The sequence below is a fragment of the Phalacrocorax carbo genome, chromosome 4, assembly GCF_963921805.1.
Source record: "Phalacrocorax carbo chromosome 4, bPhaCar2.1, whole genome shotgun sequence".
NCBI lineage: Eukaryota > Metazoa > Chordata > Aves > Suliformes > Phalacrocoracidae > Phalacrocorax > Phalacrocorax carbo.
In genome coordinates this window covers 27,236,857-27,256,884 of record NC_087516.1, presented here as the reverse complement: position 1 = coordinate 27,256,884, position 20,028 = coordinate 27,236,857, and the positions used below count along the sequence as shown (strand labels likewise).

The following is a 20,028-nucleotide window of genomic DNA, read 5'->3' as shown; positions in this document are numbered from 1 at the left end:
AGAAATAATTTACAGCTAGAAAACGTTAAGTACTATGCAGACGATATTGATGGCATAAAACCATGAATGGTGAATTGGGGTTTGTGAAAGCAACAGAGCACCCAGTAGGTTTTCCATACCTCTTTATCACATAGAGCTGAACTCTTCTGCTTTCTTATTTTGTCCCCTTCTACTACATTTCTACCTTTGTTAAAACTAGAGTTGACATCACTTTAACCCTTGCAGATAATATAGTCCTGGACCTTTATTATTTCTGATTTTCAGCTTAGTTTTCCTGTGATATATCTCAACCAACTGATGCACCATCTTCATCCAACATACTCTTGCTCTTCACATTGGCAAAGGTGCATGAATTAACATTCACAGGAACACACAGAGCAAATTAAAATACCATCATCTGCGCTTGTTCTCAGGAAAACCAGCTTCCTCACCCCAGGCAGAAGCGTCAATGGCTGGAACACTTCACTCCCCTCACAAGCAAGATATCGTGGTCAGGCACGTGGAAACCAGGATAAAGGGAGATGAACTCAAACTAAACATTGCTTCCTTTTTAAAGCAAAGTCTTTCATGGCTCCTGAGAATACAATCCACACTACTGCTTCTACAGAACCACAGCTGTAGGGTGGTGGCCAGCTGTGGTAGAATAAAGCCCATCTGGTTGGCACTGGGGTCAAACAGAAGTCATCTATTTAATCTGCCATCACAAATGAGCTAAGCCTAGCCCACAAGAGGGTAACACAGGGTCACATTATTAACACTGGTTTACAGTTTTGCTTGCTAGTTGCAAAGCCAATTATTATTGTACTGATATAATTTCCAAGTAATCAAGCACTAGCTATGACTTGTTTTCAGTCCAGCAGTGGCATTTATTCAGGTAGTGGGATGTAATCAGTCACAAAGTAACCTATTTTAAGATTAAAGGACAGGGCTCTTGCCAAAATACAGGTGTACAGTCAGCTTTCTCTGTTAACACCTGCACTGGAAATTTGGCAGTAAACTGAGCACGTAGATAATTCTTTTCCCCCCCACAGGTCTTGGCATTACCTAAGCCAGGTGTAAAGCAGAATAGTTCTAATGACTTAAAGACAGGGATCAGCTTTTTTTGGTTTTGATATACAGCTTAAATATTCCTTCTCCAGAAAAAGCAAGTCAGAAGCCACAGTAACTGACCCCATCCTGCACTAAACATACCAAAAAAACCTAAAACAACCACCCACAACACACACCTAGAACACTTAACTTGGAAAGCTATTGGTCAGTAACTCAAACTCGGAGATTTGAACTTTAAAAAGTGCTGTTTTGCAACACACCGTTGGTAATGTTTTAAATCCAGAAAAAAACTATACAATTTGATTTCAAGAACATCAACAAAACCACAGCTGTATCAATACAGAAAACAATTTAATTTGTTTCAAAATAAATATTTGACATACAAAGCACATATAGTGAAAAAGGGTCACAATAAATTACAAACAGAGATACCTGCTCGTTCACCAAGAAAAGCCCTTGGTATTTCCAATTTCATGCCATCAAATTTATCATTCCTGCTGATTTAAGCACAGCACTAAACAAATATGGATCCCAGTGCTTTCTTTCACAGGTACTGGCATGGATAATTTACTGCAGTGATCCAATTTGAAAATCAGTAGGGAGCAGTAAATCACTGCATAAAAGAAAGAGCGAATGAGGTGCTTTTTCCTTAGTGTCAGCAGCCTGTGATTATTATGTTTATTAGATTTCCTTGAAAGGGCTTCACATTTTCTCAAATATGCAGGAGAACTGTATTTCCCCTCTGAGCCCTTACATTAGCATTTTGTGCCTCAGTCCTTGAATACAAGTAAAAGATGAATTTTTCAATTCATTTCAGAAGTTTGTACCATCTGGATGGCACGGAACTAAGCAATGAAACTCCCTTACCTGCACGGTATCTGCTATTATCACAAAGCTGGCTTCTGCAGAAAAGTTAATAACTGCTGACATTTTATGAAAAAGATACTTTTTGAATCCACATTTAGGATGACATTTAATTGCATTATCCATACTGATAATGCATCTTTGAAATAAAGGATTGCTTAAGGTTCTATGCCTAAAAGGTGATTTAAAACAGCAAGGCCTGACTCTTCCTGTGATTTTAAGAAATTGCAGCATGTTAAGAGTTACAGTACAAATACACACTAACAAATTTCAGTATAGTTTAAACACAAATAACTTGCACTGCAGCAATTACAAGTTATAGACAATTACAAGAGATCAGCATACGCTACTAACATCTAGGACAGAAACGCTTGCGATCTTACTCTGTTGCATTATTTTTCCTCACCAGAGGATGAGGATACTGTACCTAGCTCCTGCACATAGGAATCAATTTCTGACATCGCTTTGAAAGAACATGCTGTTCTAGCTCAGTGATCTTTTCTACCCTTCATCTCAGCACCATAAGGTACAGTATTTCTGAAACTGTTTAAGCAGCAGTTAGTGTAATTTTGGGAACAGGACCAAGAAGTCATATGTGGTATGGAAATGAATCACAGTTTCTCCTGGGGTCTGGTCCAAATCTCTTTTTTCCCAGCTTCCTGCTCTGCCAGCGCTCTTGCATTGCCTCAGGCGAGCGCTCTTCCCTTCCACACCACAGTTCCTGTCTGTAAAATGGGCAGGAGCTGTACTCCCTTAGCAAAGGATCTGTACAGCAAATGTTGCAATGCAGGCACCTACAGATAAAAAAATCCAACGCAGACTACACAAAATACCAGCTACGTTATTTGTTTGGACAGTACCATCACATATATAGTTAGCAACTCAAAAACTGCTGGAACAAGTAGTGGCTCATGATTATATAAAAAAAATTCCTTAAAATGCATAACTTAAAATATGAACAGGTATTTCTCTTCTTGGACATCCATCAAAGGGAGCCAAACATGAAACTGATGGCACAATAATGACAATAAAAGTATAAAATTAAAGACAATAAAGGAAAGGATGGATGCATTAGTGAATTACTTTATGTGTAAGAAATCCCAACTCCCATTAGCTATGCCAACAGACCTAGTGGGTCCTGATGCTTTATTTATCTACATATGGTAGCAGACAAGTCTTACGCTGGAGTATCACTTCTACAGCATGCTTATGCACAGCAAGCGGTAGGTCTGCCCAGAGAATTTATGCAACAGCACTTCAACCTATGAAAGCTAAGACAATGAAAACAATGACCAGCATGATTTGTACCAGTGGAAGCAATTACCACATTAAGTAGACAACCTTTCAGTAGGACAAAACACTTCTCTGCTTCACCATTGGGATTGGCAGGCATTTTGTGCTCAGTTGCAGAATTTCTCTACTACCACAGACCTCTGTTACAGCCCCTGCACCATGGCTAGCTGTTGACAGCATAGCAGCATGAACATGCAGTTCTTTTCACCAGAAAAGTTTCAAGCTATCAGGACACAACCAGCCTTTCATGTGTTTTGTTGTTAGTATAGAAACTGTCACAAACTGGTAAGGAAGCAGGCACAAGGACAGAATGTTTTTGCCAGCATTGAGTAAACTCAGTGTTATCACTTAGGCAGCCTAAAGGCTGCAGTAAAAATGGAATTTGATGCAGAGTGCAGGTCAGTTGCCCTATTTATCTTGCTTGGAAGTTATCCTTACCCCAGTGTTCCATGCTTTCTTGGCACATCAGAGAGGTAAGTTTTACCAGGCCACAAGTAAAATCCAGGCCTCCTTTGTCAAGCAATTCCTTCCATGGCAAGAACATACTACTAGCCAAATCAAATTATGAAAGATCATCTTCTCTTGATCCATTTTTAAGACTCAACAGAAAGAGTTAACAAGAAATTCAGTATCCACATATAAGCTCTACTTCGCGGCACTGTTTCCCAACTCTCTTCCTTGTCCATTCATAGAGTTGGATCTCAAGACTTAGCATCCTTCAGTTACAGCTGCAATACATCAGATCCAGTTTAGACTCTTTAATGACAGAATACAATTAGAGGAACAGTAGACTGTACCCATAACAGCAGTCTTAGACCACAAAAATTTGCTCAGAAGTAATATGTTATTTTGCTTACACTAATTAAAGTAGTATTTATTTGCTTTCCACTCCCAGTACAGGGAACCATTTTACATGACCAAATTAATTTTTAAATCACAGTGGTGCAAACAGCTAAATAGAGTCTGATGTCGCCACTTGAAAAATATACCACGTAACATGAAAGAGGGTCTAGAACACTGCTGAAGAATTGAAATGGTGAGAAGTAGGTCTAGATTTCTGGCCTTGATTAGATATTTTTGTTGCAGTGCCTGTTCTTGGGTTAAATCTTGAAGGGTCACAAATTTTTGCACTTTAGAAGGCAAAAATTCCCTACAAAGTAATTTAGAAATGCACAAGACATTATGTCCCAATTCAGAAGCAGCAGTGGGAATACAAGAACATGCACACATACACACAGGGCAGCATTCTGCTCAACTTCCAGTTTCGAACACCAGTATGTTCTGTTACGAGAGAAAATAAGCTTGAAGAGCCTAGCAAATTACATTTAACACTCCTTTTATTGCAGTAGAAATTTTAGTTTTTATAAAATCCTCAAATTACAGGATATACATAGCATGAATCTCGGTGCAAGTCTTTAGCAGCTGTAGAGCATTACTGCATGCAGTTGCTTCTGCAGTGTGCAAATGTTCTATAAATAGCTAATCATGTTCAGAGAGCAGGACAAGTAGTCAAAGGATATCATACTCTGTTACCAACTGGTCCATCAGTACCAAGAGGTTGAGCAAAAAACCAAAATAAGTGTATAAATACACAGCTCTGATCTAACAAACTACTACAACTCTAAAGTCTGAAAGATATCCACATCACAAACAAGATAATTCAATAGTTACAGGAAAATACTTTCCTTCAAGACTGTTTTAAAGTGTTTTACATAAGATTTCTCGGACCAAAGAGGAAGTGTTAAGTACAGTGCTATAGAAGTTTACAAAAGGCCAATGAAACCCCTTTAATTTTATGCAATTGGAATATTAACATTAACTACAGAAGATTAGGCAAATACTTTGCCCTGAATTTATGAAAAGAAGTTGTGTGCAGTTCGGACAGGTAATATTCTCTTTCCATGACCTACCTTTTGGCTGCTGGGTAAATGCATAATCAGCACTCAATTTAATATTTATTTCTGTAGTCACGACACTGGCTTCAGATCCATCTTCAGACGGATTTATGCCAAAAAAATCCTACACCCATTTGTTTCCAAAGCTGCCTAAAGAGGTGCAATCCTTTATGCAAGTTTCCCATCACAATGAGTCTCAGAAACTGGAAGAACAATTTACATAGAGCTAGCTACAGATTAATTTGCTAAAAAGCTGACATGCTTGAATTACTACGGTCTCACTTTTGTGTAGACACAAGAACAAATCTGCAATGATTCTGCAGAAGTTACTTCGTTTACATTGATTAGTTCACTTAAGAGATGGTTAAGAGTTTAAGCATTGCATCTTTGTCTGAAAAGCCTACAGGTCAGCATTTTGGTTTGGTAAAGCATCTTATGACAAGATAACCGCACAGAGTTTTCTGTGATTAGAGTCTTGAGATCTCTTCCAACAACATAATGTAAGACTAAGTCACAAGGTAGAAGCTTGGAAGAGTTCTTTTTAAGTAGCATTAATAAAAATAGCCTCTCCTTCAGAAAAGGTGTTAACTATGCCAGCTTGATTGAATTTAATAAGAGGGATTAAAATCTAAGTGGGCCATATTTTTACACTGAGTATAGTGATTTAGACAAAACGCTTCTACAGATACATTAAACAGAAGAATACTGTCCAAAGTGTACTGCATAGATAAGCGTACCAACTGCTATCCACTGGAGACATCATACAGCAGCTACAGTTCCAACATAAACCTACTGAGCACAGACTTCTTAAAGTTTTAATCAACCTCAAACAATCCTTGATTGCTAAAAAACCAATTCTGTATGACTGGGCGTGTTTTAGATAGGATGCAGCTACTTTTTTCACCGATTAGCAATACAGCACAGTAATTTTAAGTTTCCATGACTTGCTTTTGATGTGCTAAATTTCGTATTATCTCCAAGAAAAGCATATACACAATTTTATACAGCCTGGAGTGAGATCAGTGTAAAACCAGGAATTTATAGTCATCAGCAGAAGTGCCAGCTGCTCATAATGTTCACAAAACTCAAGTGCCTGAAATTTGGCTATGCAACAGTTGGTGCCAATCTGCTTATAAAGGAAATGCTGCTGAGGCATAGTCTTCTTACAAAAACAGGGCATGAGGGCTTCATTATTAAGTGTTCGACAACAATCCTCAGCTCAGTGAAGAGAGTCCTGAAAAATCAGATTTAAAGAGAGTATTAAAATCCTACAGCATTTATCAGAAGTATCATCTAGATCTTTTCATTCACTTCTTTTCACAACACCCACACACACTCTCTAGCTAGCAAGTTCTTTAGATCAACTCAGTGTTGCAGTATCTTGCAAGAGCTTCAAGAATTCTTGTCCTTTAAACATAAGCATTTTAATTAACTTTAGTTCAGCAACTTCCAGCTGAGGACAGATATAAAGGCAGCAGAAAATTCTACCTTCAAGTAAAAAAAAAAACCACACCCAAACCATAAAAAAAAACCACCAAAAAACCTACCCACCCAAAACACTATTTAAAAAAAAAGAGTAATGCTTTCTCAGAAATAGTGTAAGGAGTTGGGAGGTAATTGTGTGTTTGCACTGCTTCTTGCCAGAATGCAAGAACCCTGCACCCAACAAACACCACCAGTTTCCCCTAAAACTACATAAATGCCATCAGAAAATCTTGGATAAACTAGTTCTATTGAAAGTTAGTTTTAGTATTGCAAAACTTATATTATTTTTAGATGCCAAAGAAGTAAAGCACCTTCATAGTTTTTTGTTGTTGTTGTTAAAAAAAAATACATGTATTAAGATGGAACAATTGATTTCTTACAAAACAGCAGGGAGTAGGATGCGATTAGGTTTATGATTCTCAGACCTGTGTTTGCATACCATGGCAGCCAAAGCCACTTCCTTGGTACTTTAGCAAACCATTTTCTAATCAGGTAGTGATCAGACTGGAATGTTCACAAAAAATCTTACACTATGCAACGCTTGTCATAAGAAAAGTTCTGAGAAAGCACTGACCCCAAGGAATCGTCATAGTAATATTTATGGTTTCCAAGTTTAAAGCAATAGTATTGGCTTGACCAACTTTCAAACAAAATCAATACAGCTCTATTTCAAACTGTAATTAATCTGACTTATGAATTTAACTAAAGGACACAATTAACATGTTTAAGATCATTGACAGAATTTTTTCTGTCAACATTACACAAGTTCATATGTGCTTGTTCATGTACAGGCTTAGCCTCAGACAGGCCTGGAATCCAAAACTAAGGATACCTTTCTGGTAAGTGGTTGCAGAACAACTTATAAGACTTTCTTCTCTAAAGATACAAGCATGTTCTTGTTAATATTAATTACGCAAGCATGTTCTGAAAGCTCCCACTCAAGGACCGTGGTAACGTTTCAGAAGAGTTCAGTTACATGAAATAAATGTAACTTTGAACCAGCTGGTTTTGGTTTGTTTGTTTGTTTTTTAACATCCAGGTGTATTCCACATTCTGTAATTACCATTTGTAGATTTTGTGTTATGAGTAATGCATTCATTTTAGAATGAAAAATTTCTGAATGACTTAACACTATGCAGTTAAACGTTAACTTCCAAGATCAATTTAGTGCTTACCGACAGTATGGATTCCGCCGAGAGGAGTAGCGTAATGTAAGAAACCTATAGTAAATGAATGGCTGGAGCAGACTCCCCTGCCCACTGAAACAGAATAGAGAAGTAGAGATTAATACTGACAAAAACCAAAGACAACAGCACTTTTCCTAATAAAAGCAAGCAAACTACTTAGGCTCAGACTAGATTGAGGTCACTTTGGTTCTAGATCTGACAAGAAAAAGCACATAACCATAGGCTTACAAAAGCAGAAACTTATAGAATAAAACTGCTCAATGAAACAGTTAAAAGAAGTGCTGCTCTTATATTGGTTTTATATTTATGAAGCTTTTTTTTTTTTTTTTCAATATGCCTCATGTCTGGTGGCAGCCAAAGAGTCACAGAAGTGGTGGTGGACGCCTGTTCAGTACTAAGGAAAAGCTTGCTGGTCAAGCACAGAAATTGGCCGAAGTAAAGTAGTCCAGTTACAGCAAGCTTCTGAGCTTTTTCAGCTCTAATTGTAGCACTTCGACTATCTGGACCATATTTCTAGTAACTTTTGCAGAACTCCTCAGAACACACTGGAGACTGTTATAGATGTATCAACATATTAATGCCAATCTGATATCCAACTGTTTCAGTTACGCTGAAATAAGGTTTTGTTACTTCACAAAGCTGCTGTTTCACATGACAGTGCTGTAAAATAGTGAAAGGGTAGCATACAAACCACACATAGCAAAGAACAGAAATACCATGAGTTTAATTTTAATGAATGAAGATTCTTTATAACACAATATTAAAAGCTCTGTCTGAAGACGAACATGACAGTTCCAGTAACTAGAGCTCCTTCAAGTACGAGCAATATCTTTACCCAGAAGGAAAAATATAAAGTGAAAGGGAAAGTGAGCTACAGGAGGGGGGGAAAGAGGAAATCTTGCACCTGTACAGTATTTACAAGCAATTTAATATACTAAAACAGTTTAAAGAACAAATTGTCACAATAGCTGCATTTAACCATTATGCTATTTTAATATTTGATATATGACCTTTTACAAGCTTCAGTATCTACTGGGTGACTTATCAAGTAACAACACTTCACATTCTAAATTCTCCAGAGAGAGAGAGAAAAAAATCCATTCTCCTAAAGAGAAGTTTAAAGCACCTGAATGTTTCAGATACTGGATACAGAATCTATCTGTCAGATGGTAAGCAGCCTTATATGAAACTGAATCCTTCAGGGCTGAAACATTGAAGTGTTCAGCTGACATATCAAAAGATAAGGACAAATTATGCATTCTATCAACTTCCAAGAAGATAAAGCCTCCCTTCTGCTGCCTGTGAGACCCCTCAGGACAAATGCTCTCACTGTGCTATGACTTGTATAGAACAAAGGGTGTTATTCCCCCTCCAAATATTAAAAAGCAATGACTCAAACTTCAGTGACTGGCAGGTCATTATGCCTACATGACTTCATGAGAATTCTGACATGCATATGCTCAAGATCCCCAAAATGAATTCAGCAGGCTGCACAGCAGGCAAAACCAAATGGAATCATTTAAAAGAAAAAAAGAGACAAGGGTCACTGGTCAGAAGTAACACAGGAGAGGACATAACCCGCTCCTGCTTGCACACTTTTAGCACAATGAAATTTCATGCCACTTAAATTCCTGGAATCCAACAGTCAAAAATAAGAGTTAACTTTCAGTGAAGCTGAAGATCTTAATATTCTATTATACTGACCAAAAATAAGCTTACTGAACATTATAGGAGAATGCAAGTTACAGGCCTGAAACACTTTGATTTGACCCAACATCACCCATGCCATGAAAGTGAAAGGTTTTTTGATGCTTAGTTGTATCAGAGTGAAGGCTTTTTGATTTCGTGATGTACCAACTTGAGAAGTCTAGATATCAAATAAATTTAACTCTAAGTTCAAGCCTTGGTCAGCCAGAATCATACAAATGGAGATCTGTGACTCACGGAGAACTCAACTGCAAAAAGTAATCTTTTGTAGAAAGTTTCTAATTCTGAAGATATTTATAGTCGTTCTTACCTGAAGAGCATAAAAACTGTAGCTGGCATCAGGAAAATTTCATTGCAAGCAATGAATTTTAGAATATTCTGTTGATTAGCATTCAGTTTCTCTAAAAGGTTTCTCAGAAAGGGCAGGCTATTTGAACTTCGTGCCTTTAAAGAAGAAAAAAAGGATTGCCAGAAAACATGCAAGTTACAGTTATCTTCTCCAGCACAAAGAAATCAAAATACCAACAACTATCATTTACAACTCATTTCAGCATTTTAGGACTAGATCCTTTAAAGGTATTGAGATTACTATCCCAAACTACCAGAAAGCTTGGAACTCCATAATTACCTAGAGTAGAATTAAAAACAAGAGGTGTTGCAATTCCCTCACCCACCCAATTTAGGTTCAACTGCAAGGAGATGGCCATGAGCCTTATTCTATACACTAGGAAGAAGTACTTATAATAGCAAGAAAGCCTAGCTAGAAACACCAAAGGTTAGAGTTACATTAAGCTGCACAAGGCAGTTCACTGAGCAGCAGGTCCAACTCGCAAGTTTGGGCTACCCCGCAGTTTGTTATCTTACCACTGAAATAGAACATTAAATTTCACAGGCTACAGTTTTGCTTGAAAAGATGTCTTAAGTTTCAACTTAAACATTGCACAGTATTTGCTTCCTTCAGAGAACAGCATTGGAAGAAAAATTAGTGTCAACTCCAACACATCATTGAGTCATAACAGAAGATTATATTCTCTCAGATTCTCTCTGCTGAGATACCATACTACAAGTTCACTCTAACTCCTCTAGCACAGCTAAAGGAAACCATATCTGCAACTCAAACCTGTTTATAAACCCCAGGAGTACCAAGAGTATTGTTATCATACTTACATCAAGAACCTTCTTTGTATATGTGGCAGCGTGAAGCAGAGAGAACAGCAGAACGGGAAAAATACTCACTGAGGCAAGTGATAAGGAAAATTATAAGCTGCAGAAGTGCTTCATTTTTCTGTGATGTTATGCTAACACACAAGTCATAGCTGGATGGCTCTTTGCAAGAGGTTTGCTGGAATGACCTATACTGGATTAAGACAGGTATATGCCTAACAACTATATTTATATCTCTTCCCTTCTCTTCACTATGTATTTTTATTAACTTTAAAAGGTGTGCGTATGCAGGTACGCAGAAGTAAAAAACACTACGCACCAGAGCATTTCTACTGAAATGCATTCTTTCTGCGTGAAAGACGTGAGGTTACTTCTTAAAATCTATCATATACGTGTAGTCATAATATCTTTTATTAAGAGATGCTACAAAATGCATTTCTTCACCAAGAACATGCAGTTGCCAGCCATTCAGATTTTAGAGACAAAGAACGTAGACATTCCTCTACCAAAGACATCTTAAGAGTAGGACATCAAGCGTACAAAGTGGCACAAAGAAAAGCCAGTTCTTACACGTCATCTTTGACAAGCCACATGAGTCTTTTTTGCACTTTTACCGTTTCATAAGGTATCTGGAAAAGCTACTACTGAATAATTGGCTCTCTACATGATATGTGCGCTACTTACAGTGAAGAGTCATATATAAACCCTGTACAGGTAATGAATGAAAGTTACCAACTTCTCAAAGTATCACATGAGGCTGGTCATAAAATTCACTGAACTTAAGTCTCAGAAAGAGAAAATGTAAGTAGCCAGACACTGTAATACACTAGTTACAGAGGTGATTAACCTGAATATGGATCAATTAACGTAATGCTCTCTTATTTTACATAGAGTATGTTCTATGAATAGCGAATGTATTCCCATTTAAACTAGTTTTTCAAATCATGGCAGAGGTGATGAAAATAATCAAGTTCTTAAGATATTTAAAAACATTACCAGGATGACACAATTAAAGGATACTTGTAACAGGATAGGAATTCACAAAGATAAGAGAGTACAACAGGTAGTGGCAGCTGTCCTCCAGCAAAGCCTGGGCCAGAAACGCCCTGCTAAGCTGAAAGTGCGGTAGCCTTTGGTGTAGTCGGAGGGCACTAGTAAGAGCATTCGCCAGCAAGGCACGCTGATAAAAGCTAGCTGCTTCATGCAACCTGCAAATCATCAGAGGAGATGTTACCATATGAACCAAGCCCCTGCTCAGAAGTCTTCCACCCTCGAGAATTGCATCACAGCTGAACAATACCTGAAGTATTGCTATTATCGTACATAAGCGCTATTACCAAAATACAACTCAAAAACTGGTAACTGACTTACTACAGGTACCAAAAGTAAAACTCCTCAATATTTTACTCCATAACTACACATAAAAAACATGCATTTGCCACTGCTGTCCAGTGGCTCAACACATTTTTCAACCACCTAAAAGTGTGGTAAACCAATCTAAAAATCTATAAACTGTTTTGACAAAAAGCATCCAAGCAAGTGAATAACAAAAATTTACCTTTACATGAAAAACAACTCTATGAAAAGGGAGCATAGTTACTTTGTAAATTTTAATGCTATTTTACGAATTACAATACATACCCTAGAAGTGGCAGGACAAACAAAGCTGAGCAGTAAACTGTGAACAAGCGGGAAATCCACATTGCTGTATCCAACTTGTTAGCCATCAGAAATTGCTACATTAGAAGAAAAGAAAAAAACCGAACCCCACAGAAGTTGGTATCTTAACATTTACATGCAATAAATATTCTTCCCTTCCATATTAAAATGGAAGTTCTTCTCCAACCTTGACTAGAATCAACTTATAGCTTCAAGCAAAGAGTGTCTTTTCGTTCTATATGAAACTTGACTCATACAAAGTTACTAACCAAATCAAAAATAGCTTGGCTGTCTCAGAATCAAGTCCCTTTTGTACATTACAACAAAACACAGTGGGGTAAGATCTTGTGTTGAGATAGTTTTTCCTAAACAAATCAACCTCACAAAACAGCCGCCTTCAAAAATGTATCATGCAAGGTCTTTAGACCCAACTGACTTTTGCACCTATTGCTTCAAGGTTCCTTTTAGAAAACACTTCACACACCTGGGCCTAAATCTCCACACTTCTCATGGAAGAGAAAAAAAAAAAAAGAGAAGGGGTCAGGTAAATTTAGCATAGCTACATCATAAGGAAAGTGGCATCATTTTGGCCTACATTTTCTTGGCCTCAAAAAAAGTTTTTAATGACAATGTAGCACCTCTCCTGTTGTTGAGCTCTCCTTAACCACAGCCCTCTTCACCCCAATACATCCCCGTACCAGAAAGGCTGTAATGAAACACAGCATGCTTTTGGCCGTTGGGTGCCAAAGAGTCAAAACAGCAGCTTCCTTTCACCTGAAAGAGCTCAAAGTTTTTTTCCGAGCTTTAATCCTCTTTTGAAGGCTGCTCTTTTCCTGTGTTCCTAGACCCTTTTTATGGAAACGACCAGAAATTAACCTAACTAACCTGCTCGCGTCTTCATATCGTTACTACTGACTTGCTCAGCACAACCACAGACGCACAGTTACAGTCACACGGAATTAACCTTGACTGAGGAACCTCCAGGAACGGCGGCGGCGCAGCAACAGCACGTTTTCAGCCAGAAAGCGGGAGGGCCGCTCCCCGCCGCCCCTACCCGGGGGAGCAGCCGCTTCCCGCGGGGCCCCCAGCAGCACAGGGGAGCCCCGCGAGGCCGGAGGAGCGCCGCGGCCTGCTCCCGCCCTCACACCCCCCGCGCCGCCCAGAGCCGGGCCGGCGCCGCGGCCTGCTCCCGCCTCCCGCTCCCCGCGGCCGGTGGCTCCTCCTTACCACGGCCCCGCCGCCGGCCCCGCCTGGCATGGGCCCGTTCTGCGTGGAGTCCGCCATGGCCGCACCTGCGGGGAGAGAGAGAAGCGCCTCAGACGGGGCCGGATCGGCCGCCACCCCCCGAGCTGCCGCCGCCCGCGACCCACAGCAAGCGCCACGAACTGCCAAGCACCACGCACCGCCGCCACCTCCGCTACGCGTTACCCGGATACGGCCGGACGTCACTTCCAGGGAGCAGCGGGGCCTGCCGGGCGATGTAGGCCTGGCAACGTGACGCATCTGGACGCGCCCGGTGACGTCACAAGGCGTTGCTGGCAGGCGGCGTGTGTGTCGTGACAGTAACGGCAACAGCCTTAACGGTCGGTTCGGCGCTAGGCTGGGGAGCGTTCGCTCACTGAGGGCCAAACAGGCTTTCCAGAGCCGTTCTGCCAGGCACAAGACTTAGTGCTGCGTGTCAGCGGTGTAAACGGCAATCGTGATGTCACAGCTCCTAGGCAGGGCACTCACCCTTCCCGCGATGCTGTGGTAGCACAGTGGTGTCACACAGCAATGATGCAATGTGCAAATATCATGCGGCTTCAGGCTGCGGCTATGTGGTTTAGCGTTACCGGTTCCCTATAATGTAAAAAGGCAAAAAGAAAAAAAAAAAAGAACTTTTTAAAGCTGCATATGCCCAAACATCCACACTGTAAGCCATATTAAAAGGCAACAGCTTTGAAGTAAGTTTATGCAACCTTTGGTCAACAATCATTAAACCTGAACAGCTAAAGAGCTTTCATCAAGTACAGTTACATATATCAGCAACGTTGACAGGAGGGCCGAGCTGGATGGCCCAAAGCAGAAGCTTCCTGCTCACTCTGCAACATGTGGTGTATGCCATTTGCAAGGTCTTGGGAAGGGTTAACCCTCCCTTCATTAATTTAACCCTTGTCTTAATACTGATTATTTTTTTTTAATGATCTGTGCTGGAGAGCTATGCAAACATGTTTCTGTTCTCAGCTGGAAGTGTGTAGACCTAGTATAATTCGGCTGAGGTGGCATCAAAGTAAACGAAACCGAAGTGAGAGCCGCAAAACTGACACACCTTTTGTCTTTTAGCTCCTGTAGCCTCGTGTCGTTTGAACCCCTGGCTTTCTCCTAAGGCTGTACAGCAGGTTCCCCCTTCTGGCAGCATGGGTTCCAGGACAGCAAGCCATCTGCTCCAGTTTCTAATCATTCCCGGATGCTTTCAATTACTCTTTACTAGCAAAAAAAGACATATTTTTGTGACCAAGGATGTTGGCATCAACATCCGCAATCAGCCTCATTTCTGGCTTATGATGATTAAACTTGAAGATTGATTGGAAGGGACTCAGGAAGACATCAGAGGAATGTGTAATGAAGTATCTTGACAGGGAAGGAGCAAAAGAAGAGTCAGCTGGGATTCTAATACCGTAACAATTACAAGTAAACTAAGGCTTGAAGCTAATTAACACTTTTTAAATTGAAGATGCAGAAACTGATTTTCCAATTCTTTTCCCAGCCACTCATCTCTCGCTAAAGTGGCTGCAACGTAGGCGCAAGAACTACCTGCTGTTTTGGGACCATTTTCTACAGGTGGAGGGGACTCTACCGGTAGACAGCACTAGGGAATTAGGAGTCTCAGCATGTCTGCTGGGTGTTCTCAAATGTGTAATAAAAAGACTGACAAACACTTATGCTAAAAACCAAAGTTAAGGCTTTGAATATTGCCCCAGTAAATTAAGTTTAACCATTACCAGATTATTTTATTTATTACAAAAGAAAATATTAATATAGCCAGAAGATTTCTTTAGATGCACCCAAAATGTGGAATTACACATTGAAGACTACCAGAGGTTTAATGCCAAAATGTCACAAGGGACAAAAAAGGGAAAAAGGGAAAAAAAACTTCTGATCAGTCTTCAAGATTATGTATTACTTAAACGGACCTAGGATGACAAATCCATGTCTTTATCAGGAGTGCTTTTTTATTTCTTAGCATTTGTAATTTAGGAGGGACTGAATACACGCATATGCAAAACAGTGATTTCTAGAGTCTGGCTTGCTGCCTGTCAGTCATAATACTAATTTTTATATTTTCTTTTAGCAAAAGTTGTCTTTCACAGATTGGCCTTAATTTCATTTAAATAGAATGTTAAACAATCGTTTATTCCCAAAAGTTAATGGCTTAAAAAGTGCCATACCTTGGAAAACTTAATAAGGGATACATACTTCGCCCTTTACAGCCAAGAAGTCCCCTTTGGTTTATATTGATTTTTCTCTTCCTGACTTTCCCCTTCACTTTTGTTCTGCATCTGTTGTCCCTTCTTGTTCGATACATTCTCTCCTGCAGAGCAATTCTGACCACGGTACTGTTTGCTTTAACTTGAGAGAAGACATTAAACTATATCTTAAGAAATGAAGTTTCAGCTATTGGCTTCTCCCTTTCCCAATTCTCCTCCCCTATAATGTTGCTGATTGAGCAGAGAGCAAGGGCAAAAATTGATTCCTGTGTTATTAATGATTTGGTTTCCGACAGTTGTAAGGAGATTCTTCTGGACCATCAAGGCACCAGTTTGCTTTCATTGATAATTGATAATTTGAATATTTAGAAGAGTATCATTGTAACTGCTGAGGATTCATCTGCCTCATTAGCAATATAGTCCCGTTTCTTCTCTGTGGCAATCCAACACGGTCAGCACAGATGTATCTGAGATTGTAACTAACCCAGCCCTCTGTTCCCCCCCCAGCAAATTTATAAGCCTGTCAGAGGATTATTGGCAGTAACAATACCTGGGATGAGCTCTCTATTAATTTAAAAAAATATGGATGCAAAGAGATATATTTTGACCTATACACCTACTTCCACTAATCCACTTTGAAGTCTCAGGAAAAATAAAATAAAAGACCTTAGTATGTCTGTAAAATAATTAACATATTTTAGAAATATATGAAAGAAAATATGCAATGCTTTGCATTTGTTTAGCTCCATCTGGGAGTCTCCAGGCACACTGCAGTTTACTAATGCTCACAACATCACTCTGAGTTAGATGTTCAATGAAGGCTTTGGGTAAAAAACGTTGGTAATTTACTTGTAGGCACACGAGCAGTAGCGTAGCTGGGCTGGAAACAGAATCCACAGTTCCTGAGTCCCCATTGCCACTTTCCTTCATAGTTGCTACGTGTTTTCAGATTTAAAACACTCCATATATAATTTGAAGCCTGTCTGAATATCTGAAAAAGGGGAAGGCTTTTTTAGTGTTTCCAGTTAATGACTGAGAACCTTATTACAGACACAATGCAATATTTTATAAACAGCAATTATTATTAAATAAATTTTGACAGACATAAAATACTTTATAGAACCAGTATTTTGCATTACAGGTTGTTTTAAATGTCGACATTTTATTGCCTTCTTAATAGCATCACCATCAGAAGCATGCAATGTTTTGTGGTCTCCAGTGGCCTCAGTTCTCAGTCATTTTAACAGAAGCTGATGTAACATTGTTTATGTGGTGGTCACCTCCTTGCACATGGAGCACTTGAGGTTCAGATAGCGATTTATCTATTTTGTCCTTGATTTGAAAGAAGGTACTGTTGCTGACATCTGTATACAGTTTTCATTTATTTCGAATAAAAGAGAGAACATTCCTCCAAGGCCGATAGGATTGCAGTTCCTCGTAGCCAAACTAGCTCCATTATTTGTGTCAGTAGTGTATAACACAAAGCTAAAATAAGTTTTTATGCAAAGTTGTAATGAACAATTTGGTTCTTGTTTGTGGTTATCTCAAGCTGGCTGTCCAAATCTCAAGAAACAATAAAGGACATCGGGTCAATGCTTGTTACATTTTTCAGAAAGAGAAACAGAAGTCTTCTGTCTCTCTCTACCAGATTGCTTTGTGATTTTTGCTCGATAGTCTGTAGCAATATCAAACATGGTCGTCTTGCTTTTCCCTCACAGCTGGAGTTTCCATTTACTCACCCTTCCTGGAAGGATTACCCTTTTAACCACTGAGTGCCTGCCAAAGCAGTGAAAAAGAGAAAACACAACCTTTTTGAAGCTGTGCAAAATAGGAAGATATTCCTTTCAATTGCTTTCTGTGTCAGCATTTTCATAACTTTCAACACTTTGGTATATCCCTGTGTTATTACAGTACATGACACAGAAACTGCAAGTGTGAGCTTAAGGTGTTACAAAGAACTATAAAAAATTAATATCTATCTTTTTAAATATTTGTGGTATGGCATAAGGCTTGGGCTGTGATCGAACCAGAGAGCAGCCTTACCAGTGTACTTTATTTGCAATGTCCAACCCATGAAGGACATGAACATTTTTTGAAACTTAAGAATGAAAAGAAAGATGGGCAAGTATTCTTTTAATAGATGTTAAGAAGGTCAGGAAGATGTTAGAATTCTGCAGCGAGAGACCATTTCAACAAATAGAGGAACATGGTGAATTATAGATGTGAACTTTTGACAATGTGTACTGCCTCATTAGAAATACCACAGCAGGAAAGATTGATAAGGACCCTCTTGCAAGCTTAAAGAAGTATCTGGAGGTGTACTGGTCAATGCTGAACTCAGTTCTGGGTCGTTGGTAAAAGGCTCCTTTTCACCTACTAATCACAGGCTACAATGAGGGAATAACAAGAGGACAAGGGACAAAACCCCAAAGCTGTGAGCTTTCCCAAAGACAAGTTCAGTTCATGGTGCAAGGAATGTGTGCCGTATGTATGCCTAGAACTTGCAAAGAAATATTCCCTTTCTGAAATACTGGCTGTTATATGAACAGAGCAAAAAACCCACAAAGTTTGGCAACAGTATCACTTGACATGGTACTGCACTAATAACTAAAGACTAACACCACTATAATCTGTGGTCCAGACTTTTTCAGGAGAGGTATTCATGAATGGGGTTACATTTCTGCCACTCATTCAGTGTAAGCAGAAGTTTGCAGATAAATAATTAGGGTTACAAGCTGTGTAAGCTGAACCAAAGTGAACCACCAAGAAGGTTTCTGCTTTTACCTGAAGATGATGCAAGCCAAAGACTAGATATCTTCCCTCATCATAAGTGTGCCTGTCAGACTGTGGAGAATCCCACCCTATTCTCATATAAAACTTTTATCACAACTACAGCAAATGAGGGGGCTGCACGGTTTTTGTTCTTTGCACCCCCAAAGCTGCCACTGGTTTCCTCCATAAGCATATTTAGATATTTGTTCATGTCTGTGAGTATCATCTGCACTCCTAAGTACAAAGGTACCTAGCAAGTAAATCCATATTAAAATTAGAGGCTTCAGAGAGAAGCTTTCAATCTTGGGCAGTTTTTACACAATCTGGTATGTCTTCCTAACCAGGGTAGGTTCCAGTGGGCTCATTTATTATATTATATAAATTATTCTTGATCTTTTACCATGTACTCCAAGTCCTGAGTTTTCAGAATAACTTTGTGGTACAGATAAACTCTGAAATCAGTAACTTTCTGCACTCTTTGTGAGATCCCGTTCAGAAATTCAGCCACAGAAAACTGGATGGAGGATTAAATGATAGGGATATGTGGAAATATTTCTAAGATTTTATATTTGATGTTAAGTTGTTTAAACACAGTGGACTGACGTCTACTGTAGACATTTTGTTGCTTTTTTTTTTGGAGGGGAGTATTTTTATTCACTCATCGCATATCCAGTTCCAAACATAGGAGGCAAATGCTCCAAGGGTTCCAGTTTATATAATTCATTCCTCTAGTTTTTTCATTCTATATCATTTAATTAAATTAATCTAGGTTTATAATCATTGCCAAAAAAAGTATATGCATATTTTATTCAACTGTTTTTGTGGCCACTGATAATCAATAAGGGCTTAGAACTTAGAAAAGATAAAGAATACATGGAAAGACAATCAGGTTAATTAGATTTGTCCTTCCAAACAGTCATAGGTAAAGTCCATCCATTTAAATCTGATCTAATCATGTGCTGAAGTGGCGTGAAATTGAATGAAATCAAGCTGTCTATATCCCAGAGAATGTTCTTACTGAGATATAAAAATCCTCAAGGATACCAATTAGTCAGTCAACTGATAAGTCAAGGATAAGTTTCTCAGTCATAATGCTTACGATTTATATATTGACCACTGTGGCTGGTAATGGAAGCATATTCTTTGAGGCTCATAAATTCTTATTGAATTCAGCCTTCCGTGTTATAGCTTTTGCAGAAAAGAGCTATCTTACATTTCTTCTTTGGCAATCTTTGGTTGCTTATATATAGCCACTAGTAATTACTTTGTTAGTAAGGTAAAATACAGGGGGATTAGGGCTCAAGGGAGATATCTAGCGTTATAAAAAGGAAATTGTAAGCACAATCACAAGTAAAATGAAGAGTTAAACACAGAGCAAGATTACTGACATGGATGACAGCTTATGAAATGTAATGGTCAATAGTGTATCAGTCAGTGTCATGGGAAGAGACCACAGGGAATTAAGGGAACGTCTGCAGAAAACTG

The 20,028-nt window shown here is 39.1% G+C and overlaps 1 protein-coding gene across 2 annotated transcripts; it reads right to left on the bottom strand.

Annotated features, from left to right (window-relative positions):
* Positions 1–1,382: 1,382 nt before the first annotated feature.
* TMEM33 (transmembrane protein 33) lies at positions 1,383–13,777 on the bottom strand. Of its 2 annotated transcripts, none has more exons than XM_064449350.1 (8): positions 13,708–13,777; positions 13,532–13,596; positions 12,287–12,381; positions 11,666–11,853; positions 10,649–10,716; positions 9,792–9,925; positions 7,763–7,846; positions 1,383–6,336 (listed from the first exon to the last, which is right to left on the bottom strand). In XM_064449350.1, exons 2-8 carry the CDS (start codon positions 13,586–13,588, stop codon positions 6,207–6,209), a joined length of 756 nt encoding a protein of 251 aa, XP_064305420.1. In that variant the 5' UTR covers positions 13,589–13,596; positions 13,708–13,777; the 3' UTR covers positions 1,383–6,206. The 2 variants fall into 2 exon arrangements, with proteins under 2 accessions (XP_064305420.1, XP_064305421.1); XM_064449351.1 differs by having other exon boundaries at positions 13,675–13,737.
* Positions 13,778–20,028: the final 6,251 nt, after the last annotated feature.